Raw genomic sequence first — 15,499 nt, 5'->3', positions numbered from 1 at the left:
CAGGAATGAGACCCCTCCTACAACATGCTGCTGAGCTAGCCATGCAGAGCCCATTGCAAAGAAGCCATCTGTAGAGATAAGTAAAGAAGTGATTACAACAGGCGCAGCTCAATTTCTGACAGTTGACGCTCGACTGCCCTTGTAGAGGCGAATTGATTTAAATGAAGAAGCTATGAATATTTTAAAGGGCAACCCCCCCTTTAACCTGCACCACCGACTACACTGTGTGCAACAACACCGACACCAGGGAAAATGTCATTATTTATAGTGAGATTACAGGCCTATTGTCACAAAGTCTGTAATCAGCTGCCTTTTTTTAAACACTGTAGAATCAATGGCACTGCCTGGATCATTTTTGTCCCTCTGGCTTTGTTCATCAAAGTGGGATTTACCACGTACACCGGGCCTCGTACACCGGGCCTCGTACACCGGGCCTCGTACACCGGGCCTCGTACACCGGGCCTCGTACACCGGGCCTCGTACACCGGGCCTCGTACACCGGGCCTCGTACACCGGGCCTCGTACACCGGGCCTCGTACACCGGGCCTCGTACACCGGGCCTCGTACACCGGGCCTCGTACACCGGGACTCGTACACCGGGACTCGTACACCGGGACTCGTACACCGGGACTCGTACACCGGGCCTCGTACACCGGGACTCGTACACCGGGACTCGTACACCGGGCCACGTACACCGGGCCACGTACACCGGGCCTCGTACACCGGGCCTCGTTCAACCACAATCACCGGGCCTCTTTTAACCACGTACACCAGGTCTAGTTTGTTGGGTTGGAGACTAACTGAGCCAGTGTACAGTACAGTGCAACTTTGGCCTCTGGCTAATGCTCAGGTAAACAGGCCCCACTGTGGGTCCAGTCCATGTGAGCAAAGGGTAAGAAGGAAATAAACAATGTTTTAACATAACATGACGCTCTAATAATTATGCCCAGGAAAATCAACATGAAAGTGCCAGTCAGCTCCACAGTTTGTTTTAAAGTGCAGGTGAAGGACCACACCTACTCAGAGAACAGTATCAACAAAACATGGCCATTTAATGCAACAGCTAATCCACTTCTTAGGACATCTCTATTTAGCAAATGACGAGGCACATTAAAAAAGCACAGCAGCTTTGAAGGTTGGTGCGAGGTGCTTTTTTTGGAGCGAGTGATGGCAGGTTGTGAAATGCTGCCCTGCGGCCTTTCCCAGGAGACTGGCGGCAGCAGTGCTGAACTGCCTTCACCTTTGTGCCATTACAAACATACCTTGATGACAAAATGCGTTATTGATGTGCACCTGAAGGTGAAAGCAGGAGTGTTTCTGTGGACATACTGATCTCCAGATCGCACACACACCATGACTCCACTATTGCCTCCTAAATCACTGTCACCAGTGGCTGAAAGGGTTAGGCCGACATGGCACAATGAGAAGCCCGCTCGACATGTCCCATCCCTGGAAGGACAGTGGACCTTGCCTCAGTAGTGTCCATCCATCTGTCCTACATAGCCTCAAGAGGGAGACTCATCGTCTCATCATTCTGGCCAGGAAAACATGGACTTAAAATAACATAACTTTAATAACATTAATACACAACTATTCTAGGGGGTGGCATTTAAAGAAAGGGCACAAGTGCAATTTAGAAATACATCATGGGACTTATATAAAGTTCACAGCTAAACAAAGCTCTCATTTGACTTGCATTTTAAGCAGATTTGGCACTTGTTTGTGCCTTTCAAGTTAACCTCTTTATCCAGTTGTTTGTGTATGACATGGTAATACCCAATCCCCATATCTATTGTAAGGGGACATTTCCCCAATCTCCTTTTACTATCAGAGCATAAGTTTATGCACTGTTAATAGCCCCAGCTAAAGTGTACCAAAAGTATCATCAGGTATGTGGGTGGAGGGAGGATAAAGACACTTTAACTTAAAAAACATGAATACGTTTAACTAACCTTCCTTTCAATATTACCTAAATCACTCCTTACAGTCTGCCCAGGAAAAACAATAAAATCCCATCTGCTTTTTCACTGCCTTGCTTCCTACCAGGCACAAAACTTCCGCACTTAAATACCACATGAGTCAGATTAAGCTGCCACTCACTTGCCCTTCAGTCAGCAGCCTGCATTTCCACAAGCCCACTTTGCGTTGGCCTTTTCTTATGGACAAACACGCAAAAAACAGTCTCACTTTAAGATTCAGAAAAAATTGAAATCAAAGTATCAAACTACGTGAAAGACACCGATGAACTAGAGAATAGTGAATTTGAGGTTAGCGTGCAATCCCTTCTTTCTCCCAATTCAGTGTGTGACAGTCATGTGAACGAGGAACAAGGCTGCACACATTCTTTCATGCATGAATCTACAATTGCTCTATAAATTCTGACAAGCAGTCGGCCAATAATCGAGAACATTTCATCAAGCCCGATGACTTGGAAAAATAAAAAATAAATTGGCGTTCCACCCTAAAGTATCCAGAGACATTTGGTTGTGACCAGATCGGCAGCATCTGGATTCTAATGACTGGGACCAGTTCAGAGGCAGCAACACGTAGGAACTAATAACATCAGGAACAAGGCGTCTATATGACCTGGATTTATGCCCGGGCCACTTAATGGGTCCAGGAGGCCGTTTTAGGCCACTTCAGCGAGGATGTCACCGAGTGCACTCTCTCTCCCCCATCCAGAAAGCCTGTAATGAACGGTTACGGCCAAAGTGGAGAGCGTGGAAAAACAAGCAGTCTGACCAACAAAAAAAAGACAGAAGGGGTAGAAAAATAAGTAGTCCACATGACTACTGTTTGTGAAGAAGAAAAAACTGCAGGTGAGAATACTTAATGCATTTTTAAATCCCTGTTGTGTCCTCTCGGATTCATCGAACATAATTAAACGCCAGCCTGCCCGTCTCTTAAACAAGTCCTCCAGACGTGCACTTTGCCTTTTTGCAGGATTGTTTTTATGACATCTTACGAGGTAGAAAGGCAGCACACGTCAAACCCACTCCCCCCCCCACTACCCCGTCAGAACAATGTGGAGTAGAAGGGATCAGAGGTCTTTTCCTGGGCCAAAACCCCCACTACTATTGTCGCCCCCTCACACAAGATCACATGGTTTGAATCAATGCCGCCACTAGAACTGTTTAGAGGGCCAGCTCAATAAATGCCATCAAGCTGCCTAAATCTTTCGCTTCGGACAAAATATTTGCGGATTGCACAACTTTGTAGTCCGTGCCAAAATATTTGACACATTCTGCTGCGCTGTAATGTGAAGATGAGGAGGAAATTGGCTCTTAAACACAATATCAATACTATATCACAGATGCTGGAGATAACACACACATAGCTGCTTTCTTCTACCGCACTAACTCTAAAAATGGGGCTTGTTCAGATCAGGGCTGCCAGGCTTCTTTAAAAAGGCACAATTCCTCGGAACTGCTGGACTACGAGTACATCCAACCAGATTATCAAACGAGCCAAAAGGGATAACGCGGGCATGATCTGATTTAGGTTGGCATGGCTTGTAAAACCTCGTCTGAACTAAATTTCAGGATACTTTAGGTCACCGTGGCCTGGTTTGGGAGGATGCAACTGTGAAAAAGGAAAAAATAAATAAAAACGCACAACCTAGCCTCATTATTCTGAGGCAGGGCAGAAAGTGGGTCAAGTATATATAATGCAGTTATGGAGGCCTGAGAAGAGTAAAAACATCTGCACAACAAGGGCAGCAGAACCAAGTGTAGGGACTAAAACGCTTGTCCCAATTAGTGCGGGTGAGGCCGGGGGAGCAGCAGAGGGCACCTACAGTGATTGGAGCCGTTCCAGTGCTGGTTCCTGATGGACGTGCTGTAGGGATGCGGCGCCCCGGGCACGAGTCCTTTCTCCGGGATCAAGCACCCTCGGCTCTGGTTGTAATAATCCATCATTAAAAACGGGTTCGGGCTGGGGTTCAGTCCCACCACGTCCACGCTCTCATACATCATACGCGGCGGCGGGAGAGCGAGGGAATATCGGCGTAAAGGCAAGAGACGAGTGATCCAAACGCACAGGGACGCGCGAGAACCGCATCAAAATCGGGAGAAAAGTAGTACATCCAGACCCAGCGCGGGCATCTTCTCCTGTCCTGAGATGGCGATCAAACAAACAAACAAACAAACAAACGCGAAGCTTTTAGCCGCGTGCGCGCAAAATCAGAACGCAATTTAGAAAAGCAGTCTGCATGGTTTCTGACGAGGGCTGCGCTGAAATTAACTTTATGTTTTGTGTCGGATCTCCCGCGCACGGCCTCGTCACGAGCTGTATCCACGCTCCAAAACAAGTAGAATCCCAAGTGAATAAATGTCTGTCTCGGACGCGGGCGAAACGTGGACGAGAGGAATCCCCCCGTGTAATCGCGGCGCGTCCTCTCGGGCCGCTCGTCTCGCGCTTGTCCCGTGCGCGTCTGTGGCTGCTCCGCTCGGTCCCGTGCTCCACGACGCCCGCCGGTACCGGGACTGTTGTTCAGTGACTCCCTGAAACGCACGGATGTCCCGCGGCTGCCCGGTTTGTGTTCTGAACGGGAGCCCGAGTCATTCCCACACCAAATTGTGCGGCGATCATGTTCTGCACGAATATGACACGGCACAGCAGCTGAGCGCGAGTGGCTCCGCCCCCTTCTCTCTCTCCTCGCGACTCTTCCACGCGTGGCCCCGCCCACCGTTAACCCCTTCAGCGACGTCACGGCCGGAGCCCCTCATTCTCACGGCGGCAGCGCCGGGACGGCCCGCCTTCTCTTTAAATAGCGCAGTATTTGTGGACATGATTGAGTTATATAAGCTCGTTAATGAGTCTTTTATATTTGTACACGGACATAACGAGGGCCGGTCTGATGTATCTTTGCCCGTTTCCTGGAAGTTCTAACTGCAATGTTCTCACTCCATTTGGGCTCCTGCTCGTCACTGGCCCTCTCCCCCCCATGCTGCCGCTGTCCCAAGCCCCTGAATCGCTTCCCCCAGTTGCGGTCTCCCTCATTTGCCTAATGCTATGCAGCTGAACTTTTCCTGAACTCAGGGAAGTAGGCAGCCTCACCTCCTGGTGACCCACTGGCTGACTCGGGTTCTCTTCTCTGGCTCACTCTCGTCCCACATTATTCAAAGTTCCCCTCCTTGTACTTAGTAACATCATTAAACTTTTCCTCAAGTGCTGCCCACAAAGGCGCCCCATGCGCAACAGCTCCACTTTTCTCACAACTTGGCCGCTGGGATGAAGTCTAAATGACAGTGTCTGCATCAAGTTGCATCACATAACAACCACTCCACATTTACTCCTCTGCATTCCTTGCATCATTGCTGCAACTTGTTCAGGATTCATGAGGCTTGAGCGGCCGGAGGATCACAGCACAGCCACAAAGACATAAGTTCCTTTTCAGAGACATGTGAACAGTCATTAGTCAGTTAATGCACCTATTTCATGTCTGGATTGATTGTTACAAGTGTTGGAACTATTTCAAGAAATGAGTCACAAATGTCAGTTTGATGTTGAAATATAAACAAAATGTCTTAATTATTGTAACTGAGATAAGATGGGCTCTATGCAATTCGGATGCTAATCATGTGCTTTTGCATCCGTTTCAATGCAGCAAAGCCATCAAACATAGCCTGCACGTGACCCATGACCTGTTGACTGTATGCAAATGAGCCGTAGACCTGCAGCACAGCAGAGCCCTGAGTCTGACCAGCACAGTTTTGGGAGAGGATTATCAGCATGAGCTGCTGGCAGGAGGTCTTCCCCCCCCTCCACTCACCGTGACACTTATTTAATGCAGACTCTGGTGTGTTTACCCGGCCTGATAAGAGCCCAGCGTGCAGGCCAGACCACAGCCGCCCCTCTACAGCTCTGATAGAGCTCCACACATTCCTTGACAGGATTAGCACTAAAGAAATGGATGCCAGAAAATGCTAATTCTCCAGGCTGTTGTTTTGGTCTCTGGTGGAGAGCTTTCATTCTGATGTGATTGCATTGAACAAGTGAGAGATAACACCGTTGATCATCATTACGCAGAGGGAGGGAACACTGAACATGCAGTTTCTGGGCCTCTCAGATTACAGCCTGCTCTAATTTACATATTTTTGCAAAACAAACCAAACAGACACAAAATACAACATGACAAATTTTCACTGGGAATATTTGTTAACAACAGATGGATGGATAAAAGCTCACATGATATTCAAGAATAATCACACCTCTTATGTACCAACTACGGACAAGACGAAAGAAGCTGAAGTGGTAGTTTATTTAAAACCATAATGAGACTTTACACATGAGGCCTTTAAGACATTAAATATATGAAATAAAAAAGATTGTCACATGTGTGCCAGTCATTTAGAACACAGCTGCAGCCATGGAAAGGGAGGAAGACAGTGGAGGAGAGGACCTTCAAGGGGGATTTCAAAGAGTTTTATGGGCCCGGGCAGAGAGGAGATTGCCGGCTGGACCTTGAGGGTGTCAAACTATTTTTACTGCCTCACTCTTCTTCTTTCTTCAGCCCAATCAGGGTGTTAGGAAGCAGTAAAATGTGCCCCCAATCACCTCTCACTTGCTATTACTCCTCGGAGGAGCTGAGCCGACAGGTTAGAGCAAACAATGGGCTGTTATGTCATTGGCGTAAAGTGTGCAACAAAGAGGAGGAGTAGCGTGAGCAGAGCTGGGAGCAGAACTTGGGTGAACTAATTAGTATTAGTTCAGAGTATTTGGAGGCGGTCCACTAACATCTGCAATCATCTGTCCCTTGACTCTTCTGTTCTGCTCCGGGGATCATTTTTCCCTCTCCATGTCAAGAAACACTTCCTGTACAATGCACATTTTATTGGAGCAGACGGTGAAATCAAAACAACAAAATCAAAACGTTCCAAAGTCATGGAAAAGGTCTGGCTGGTCCAGAGTGGCTAGCCTGGGCCTACAGGAAAAAGCTGTTGTATCGCAGCGATGACTCTTGCCTTGAGTAAACGCTATCTCCCCGACAAGATAAAGGTGGACATGTTTGAGTTAGAGTGGTCTGGCTCTAATTTTGGAGTTCCTGTGTGCGCTGGACACTCTACAAACACAGACTGCGCTCATGCTTACACCTCCCCCGGGCCGTACCGCACATGTGCCAGCAGATGGCTAATGCCCGGCAATAAAGAAGTTGGGACAAGCCTCAGCAACGCTTGCGATCTTGCTTAAATCTTCACAGTGACCTAACTAAGCCTAAGAGGAGACTAAGGATAAGTGTTGGCATGACTCAAAGAGAGAAAGCAGACGATGGTGTCACCCTGGTGGAAAGGTAAACACGCAGTCGGCGTGTCAGTGGTCTTATCCCATGTCTGGGTGGAGTATTTCATAATCCCCCTTCCCCCACACAGAGCTCTGCACTCCAATACTGCTGCTACTACTGACTACTACTAAAACTACTACTAACCATTACTAGCTCACTGTCACTGTACTTTCTGCCTGCGGCATTTGTTTGCGCAGCTGGTTGTGTGCAGCTTGTCCCGGCAGCACCAGCCAAACCCAACAGCTGTTCTGTGCACAGGGGCTGTGAGCCAAAGTGTAATGAGGGCCCGACCCTTCGATGTGCGAACACGCCGCAGTTATCGATGAACGCTGTGCCGCTGCTGCCTCTGTGCTGTCAGTCTGCTGCACACAGCACCCTGCTCAGGACTACAGTTAAACTGTTCTATAGATCACTCTGCAACACGTAGCCTCTGCCTCACTAAAGAGAGCCTCCAAGTGGCTGCAGGGATCTTTGAGAAAGCTGCCCCCTGTCATTATGTCCCTCCAACAGCAGATTCCAGCATTTATGGTACAGGCCTATATCTGCCCATAAAGCCTTTTATTGTTTAGCCCCACTCTATGGTGGCCGTAACCTGGTTTTCTCATTTTTTATGGGGACCTTCACTATATCACAGGGGGAGAACAAAGCTACCCACCATCGGTGTTTACCAAAGTATGGCCTACTCATAAATCCATCATGGCTAGCGGCATTCTGGAAATACCTCAGTGGAGAAAGAGTACGGGGGAGGAGACAGAGCTTATTGTATGGCTTGGTCGTCCACACTCTGGTCTTGAGTGAGAGAGCCCATCTCCCCAGTAATCATTAGGTCTATGTTCCTTTGCAGTGAGGCCACCAGTCAGCAAATCAGAGCAAAGATTGCTATGGATGTTACCCTGGAGGAAGGATATCTCAGTATCATTCATCCAAGACTCAGAATGGCCCCCATTAGCTGTCAGGAACAAGGGCTTTTTAGCACATATGAATGGACACAGCTAATTCTATTAAGAAGACTAGAAGAAGAAAAAGGCCAAAAGCAAGAGGCTAGATGAGATAAAAGGGCGGAATTACAATGATAAAAGAGTTAAGCATAAAAAGATTTGTAGCTGATGACTGCAGAGTACAGCAGACAGTTGGGGGGAGGGAGGATGCTGGCACAAGTAGGAGTTCAGCTCCGCTCTGCCAAAACTCATTACAAACTGGCATCACTAATGAGTTTATAACACCAGCGAGCACTATTCATCACATTTATCCCCTTTTCCTTCATTGCTCTGTCCACAGGCCTGATCACTGCCTTCAGCCTAATGTTTCTACAATGCACAAACACATCGAAGACTGCTATGCATCTCTCATTTGTGCTGAAACTTTTTATCTCTCAGTAAAAAGCATCTTTTCATTCTAGTAGTATTCTATGCTGCCTCTGGGCTCGGTCAAGTGCAGCAGAGGCCTTATTCCAGTTCCATTCAAAAGTGTGATATTGGGGTGCCCTGGAGATACAAGAGGAGGTGATGACATGGGGAGGGGTGAGTGGTTCGCTTTAAGTGGATTGCCCTCAGTCTTGTTGTGCCCAGCTTAAAGCATTATAACGCCTTCACTAGTGACCTCCACTTAAGTGGTGCCCCTCACACCCAGGACCAGCCAGGGCATGGTGTTTCACAAAGACTGCCATGGAGCGAGCAGAGGTGCATGACTGTAGGCTGTGGTGCTTCTAACATCTCAGCAAACACCACTGTGGCTCTGCTGGGCTGTGGAGAAGGCACAAGATGGACGTAGAGTATCTGTTCAGCCTGAATAAAGCAAATCGACAGACCACGGCTAATGGGGAATCGTCATGCTAGCTCGAGGACGGATGGTTCCTATTTGTTCTTCAATTTTCAAAAGTATATAAAACAGAAAGAAAAAAAAAAAAAAACACACAGAACACAACAGAAACTGACCAAAGAGCCAAAATAAAATAAACATCAACTAAACAAAATCGTGGCACATTTAAATTAAAATATTGGACCTAATTGGTCCTTAGTCTTTCAGATTTTTCCATTTCCAAATTAAGCCGGAATATAATTTTTTTGATTTGTTTGATGTCCGTTACTATGTCAGTCCAATCCTTGATCGCTGGTGATGTGTGTGTTACCCATTTTCTTTACCGCTGCCACCAAAAGTACATTCATTTATCCATGGCAAGAGTTTTGAGGCCCAAGTGCATAGTTCTAAAGTTCAGAGGGATGACAATGTCAAAAACAGTCTGCAGTGTGTTGTGAACTTCAGGCCAATTATCACTGAGCCAAAACATGTGATAGTGGTTTGCCTCCTGGTTGCCACATTATTATTATTATGGAAAAATTGGACAAATTTTTCTAACAAAATTCCCTCCAGGCATGTGGTTTTGTGGTCCTCCAATGAGATGTACACACAGTTTCCTACTCTTCATATTTTAAAACAAGGTAACCTTTTTCCCCATTTGTAGTAGTAAATAGTAAGTAGTAAGTAGTAAATAGTAAGTAGTAAGTAGTAAGTAGTAAGTAGTAAGTAGTTACTAGTTAGTAGTAAATAGTAAATAGTAAATAGTTAGTAGTAGTAGTCCAGATTAGTAATGCATTGATATCATTTAGATACTATTGCCAATAAAGTTATAAGTTATAATAACTCCTAATTTGTAAGTAACTATAAAAGCTTTCCCTGTGATTATCTTTTACAATGTGGTGAAAAATATTTATATCTTTTGAATCTCAAGTCAGTACTATTTGGTACAAAAGCTCTGATTGTCTGATATATTGGTATATATATCCGAGGACGACTCTGCCATCATCGGACTCATCACGGACGACGATGATGCGGAGTACAGAGGACAGGCACAGGACTTTGTGGACTGGTGTCAGCGGAACCACCTCATCAACGCGGGGAAGACCCACCCCACTGCCCCCTCACCAGTGAACATCCAGGGACGCGACATTGAGAGAGTGACTCATACAAGTACCTGGGTGTTCATCTGAACCACAAACTGGACTGGACTCACAACACTGACGCACTGTACAGGAAGACCCAGAGACCCTCTACCTCCTGAGGAGACTTTTGGAGTGACAGGGCCACTCCTGAAGACCTTCTACGACTCTGTGGTGGCATCGGCCCTCCTGTACGGTGTGGCCTGCTGGAGCAGCAGCTTCACAGAGAGGGAGAGGAAGAAGCTGGACAAAGTCATCAAGAAGTCCAGCTCCGTCCTGGGCTGTGCTCTGGACTCGGTGCAGGAGGTGGGGGACAGGAGGGTCCTGGCTAGATTCCCATCTATGCTGGACCATGAGTCTCACCCCCTGCAGGACACTCTGTCCGCTCTGGAGAGCAGCTTCAGTGAGAGACTGATCCACCCTCGCTGTGTGAAGGAAAGGTTTCGCAGGTCTTTCCTTCCTGCTGCTGTCAGACTTTATAACAAACACTGTTAGTCCTGAACACTCGCAATACTGTCATATTCATGTGCAATTACTGTCGTGATCACATGCAATGGTATTTATTTATTTATTTTATCTTTATTATTTTTCCCCTCCATCCCTTGTTGGGAAATGGGAGGTTTTGTCTAAAGGAGTTTTTGTTTATAATAGATCTTCTATTGAGAGTGTTTTTCAAACTTCCTATAAGTGATCTGTTGTTTTCCTCTGTATCTACCTCTGTATCTACCTGCGTTGCAACAATGAAATTTCCCCATGTGTGGACAATAAAGGATTATCTTATCTTATCTTATCGGGCCAACAGTTCCAATAGTTCAATACAATGCGAACAAAAGGGGGGACCAAGCACAACCCTGCCTTACCTTTCTCTCCAAAGACAGTGACAGTGTCAGGTGACCGTTAATTTTAATAATTGATGACCATAAAAAGCCACAATATTTTTTATTATTAAATCACTTATTTTAAATTGTATTAATTTTTAAACAAATAAGGACAGCTAACAGAATAAAAAGCTTTGAAAGCATCCAGACTTGTTATTACAGCTTTGTTTTGTTGGTTTTTGATATGGTTAATTATGTGTAAAAATGGTCTCATATTATCTTGTGTTTGTTATTTGGTAACAAATCCTGTCTGATCATTGTGAATGACATTTTGGAGTATTTGTTCCATTCTTTTGGACATAATTGAGGTGTATACATGATAGTCCACATACAGAATTGAGATTGCTCTTTATGAGGCACAGTCAAGTCGCTCCTCCCCCTCTTTAGGTATTAAGGATATGATGGCGTCCTTACAACTCCGGGATCTGAGCTTTTTTAAGGGCCCAGTTAAAAGTTGATAAAAGCAAAGGAGCAAGTGTTTCTTTTAGAGCTTTATTCCACTCAGAAGTGAACCCATCACTTTTGATTTATAGTTTTTTAGTCATGTGATTGCACTTTGAATTTAAGTTGTTGTTATTTCAGCACCTAATTTTTTGTTTGTTCTTTGGTCGTGACAGGTAAATTGAGAGTGTCAATATCTTCTTCTTTGTTTCCTGATATTTTAGTGAAAAGTTTTTGTGGAAGTAGTTTGGTTAAAAATACATTCTACATTACATTATTCTGCATAGCTCCTATTTAAAAAAAAAAAAATAGTTCTTACTAACTGTTGTTTTCAAAGCTTCCAAGCCAATAATTTAGATAATTTTCTTTCATGATAGAAATTTGGGGAAGAGCATTTTTTTTAAATGATTTCTTTTGAGGTCAGGACATTAATCTCACCATTGTCTTTTTAATTTCCTGGAGCATTTGAGGATCCCTGTTTTCGATATATTGTTTAGCTTCCAACAGCTTTATTTTGTTCTGTAAATAGTTTAATTTTTGCCTCTTTTTTTTGGCTGAGGCGACAGCAATTAAAATGCCCCTCAAAACTACATTTGCTGCATCCCAAATAATAGGTGGAGAAACGTCACCATTGGAATTTTCCTCTTCATATATCTAAATGTTTGTTTCTGTTCCAGATCTACAGTGATGTGAGAGCCCACAAATGAACTGAATTGGGCCACGGCAAGACGTCTGAATGCAGCCATGACACGCTGTAAATCACGGAAGTGGTGGAAGTTCAGTTTAATAGGCCTTGGACGTTAGTTCGGAGCTGGTTTGGGAGCCAGAGAGCTATGTGCACGGCCAATCTTTATTTTCCCAGTTTTGTTGAAAGTTTGATATATTTTCAGGAATCCAGATCTCCATATACTTGACCACATGCCTTCCCTCTGTGTTCTCTGGAACAATCTGCAGATTGCATCTGCATCTCGGTTCTCCAGGTCATCCAGTTTGTCTGTCAAAACATGCACCTGGTTTGTCAATTCTGCCACTTTGGTTTGGACAGCAGAGACGGTGTCCCTCCGGTGAGAGACGTGTCCCTCAGGTCAGAGACCTCTTCCTTGGCTGCTGTGGCTCGGGTGTCCAGTTCACCATTTTTTAATTTCAAATCACGCATTTCCGCCAGAGCCAACTCTCTTTGTCAGTAATCAAAGCCGCCATAATCACTGGGTGTATCTCGCTCCGGGTCCTCTCCACAGCTGTGTCCAACCCGGAGCTGGCACGAGAGCCGAGGCAGAGCCAGTGCCTGGGAACGCGGGGACTAGTGTCCATGCAGAGCTAGCTAGTTTAATTGTAGCATTGCCAGCCGGTTTCTAGATGTGGTTTTTCTTCTTCGTTTTCGTAGCCATGTTCCTGACCTAAATGTCCAGGCTCATTATATGTCCACTTAATATATCAGGTCTCCTCATAATAAAGATTATTCCCACGGGTTTGACCGCAGCCAGACAGACACGTATGAACTAGGCAGCCATGATCCAGGATGTCCTGAATGGTTTCTATTTCAAAGATAAAAATTAATATTTATTTTTAAAAACAGATGAACTTGACGGTGAATACTGTTAATAATTGCTGTTTGACTTGTGCTCCCATATATTTGGAATAACCTTGCAAAAAAGTGCGTGTTTTCACCAAACGTCTCTGTGGGGTCAGTCTATTCACTGGATTCATAGTTTCCATGTTTTCATCTGTCAGTGTTGTTCACATTCCCAGTGTAGAATGTCAAACATTACAGAGTGGGCTGCTGGTTCAGATGTTAATGAAATATGTGAAAACCCCTGCTTAGCCAGCAAGTTGTGAACTGGGGACAACAAAGGCTCCAGAGAGAGCAACAGACTGCCACGGCTCGGAGCATGACAAATGCCTCAGCCACTGTCACTGCTGTGGCCCCTGTTGCCTCAGCTTTTCTACCAAGCGTGGGGAGGCCTGAGAGGGGGGTCGGCCTGTATTCAGACCCAAGGGGTGCAGCAGAAGGAGGGTTAATGGAATGGATGACTCTGCCACATTCAAAGAGTGATGAGGTGGAGGGAGGAGTCGTCAGCATTTCAAATGAATTAGGAGACTGTTGGAAAAGGAGCAGCTACTGTTGACTCTGTTAATACCTAACACACCAGAGTCAATACTGATTAATGGTAATCATGTTTTTGCTTTTATCTGCCCATTGGTGTTACTGGCACCACCAAACCCTTTCAAACGGAAGTGTTGGACAGGGCCCTGAACCCAACTTTTTTTGCGTGTGCATTGTAAATTTTCATCAAACCAGGTAATGTATGTGCAATGGATTTGTTAGTCAACCCATTCAATCAATGTATCACACACATGGGGTATACCTGTGTCAAAGGTTAAGGTTTTCCTAAAGGGAAATTTGTTATTTGCATTTGCTCATCCTTAAATGACGCTGAGTCTACCCGTCAGGAGCACTGAGCGCTCAGGGACTCATCTCCTGATCTTAGCTGAAGGATTTTACCCAGTGAGCATGTTTTTGGGTTGATGGGGGGAATTGGAGCCCAGAGGAAACATACAAACTCTGCACAGAAGGGGCAGAACCCAGAACCTCTGAATTGTTATTCTAATAAAACTGTTTTTAATTGTAATTGACCCAGGAAGACTAGCTGATTGCACCACTTTCAGCTAATGGGATCCCTTTAAATAGGCAAGGCAAAGCAAGGCAAGTTTATTTGTAGAGCACAATTCGTACACAAGGCAATTCAACGTGCGTCACACAACAGGAAAAGAAAATGCATTAAAATCACACAGACATGACAGAAATCACAAAACAGTTTAAGACCTAAAAGAGAAGAGTGCAAAGAATATCCTTTCAGTCGTATATGCACAGCTCAACAAAACTGTTTTTAGCTTGGATTTGAACATTGTCAGAGTAGAACCTGTCTCACATCTTCAGGAAGAATGTTCCAGATTTTAGCTGCATAAAACTGAAAGACAGATTCCCCATGTTTAGTCCTGACTCTGGCACCAGCAGGAGGCCGGTCCATGTTTAGTCTTGACTCTGGCACCAGCAGGAGGCCGGTCCATGTTTAGTCCTGACTCTGGCACCAGCAGGAGGCCGGTCCATGTTTAGTCCTGACTCTGGCACCAGCAGGAGGCCGGTCCATGTTTAGTCTTGACTCTGGCACCAGCAGGAGGCCGGTCCATGTTTAGTCCTGACTCTGGCACCAGCAGGAGGCCGGTCCATGTTTAGTCCTGACTCTGGCACCAGCAGGAGGCCGGTCCATGTTTAGTCCTGACTCTGGCACCAGCAGGAGGCCGGTCCATGTTTAGTCCTGACTCTGGCACCAGCAGGAGGCCGGTCCATGTTTAGTCCTGACTCTGGCACCAGCAGGAGGCCGGTCCATGTTTAGTCCTGACTCTGGCACCAGCAGGAGGCCGGTCCATGTTTAGTCCTGACTCTGGCACCAGCAGGAGGCCGGTCCATGTTTAGTCTTGACTCTGGCACCAGCAGGAGGCCGGTCCATGTTTAGTCCTGACTCTGGCACCAGCAGGAGGCCGGTCCATGTTTAGTCCTGACTCTGGCACCAGCAGGAGGCCGGTCCATGTTTAGTCCTGACTCTGGCACCAGCAGGAGGCCGGTCCATGTTTAGTCCTGACTCTGGCACCAGCAGGAGGCCGGTCCATGTTTAGTCCTGACTCTGGACACCATCAGGAGGCCGGTCCATGTTTAGTCCTGACTCTGGCACCAGCAGGAGGCCGGTCCATGTTTAGTCCTGACTCTGACACCAGCAGGAGGCCGGTCCATGTTTAGTCCTGACTCTGGCACCAGCAGGAGGCCGGTCCATGTTTAGTCCTGACTCTGGACACCATCAGGAGGCCGGTCCATGTTTAGTCCTGACTCTGGCACCAGCAGGAGGCCGGTCCATGTTTAGTCCTGACTCTGACACCAGCAGGAGGCCGGTCCATGTTTAGTCCTG

The 15,499-nt window shown here is 46.2% G+C and overlaps 1 protein-coding gene across 2 annotated transcripts in view; it reads right to left on the bottom strand.

The window, feature by feature from the left end:
- raraa (retinoic acid receptor, alpha a) overlaps window positions 1-15,499 on the bottom strand; it is a 76,787-nt gene that overhangs the window by 30,442 nt on the left and 30,846 nt on the right. Inside the window, exon 1 of one of the 2 annotated variants that reach the window (XM_072456910.1) lies at window positions 3,797-4,060. The exons of the other annotated variant lie outside the window; for it this stretch is intronic. Within the exon in view, the coding sequence (XP_072313011.1) occupies window positions 3,797-3,974 (178 nt within the window). The 5' untranslated portion in view covers window positions 3,975-4,060. Of the gene's footprint in view, window positions 1-3,796; window positions 4,061-15,499 lie in introns of those variants that run through there. 2 annotated transcript variants of the gene reach the window in all.

The sequence above is a fragment of the Eucyclogobius newberryi genome, unplaced genomic scaffold (genome assembly GCF_026437365.1).
Source record: "Eucyclogobius newberryi isolate DKJ021-1_F unplaced genomic scaffold, fEucNew1.0.hap1 SCAF_20, whole genome shotgun sequence".
In the NCBI taxonomy this organism is placed as follows: Eukaryota; Metazoa; Chordata; class Actinopteri; order Gobiiformes; family Gobiidae; genus Eucyclogobius; species Eucyclogobius newberryi.
This window is presented reverse-complemented; position numbering and strand designations above follow the sequence as displayed.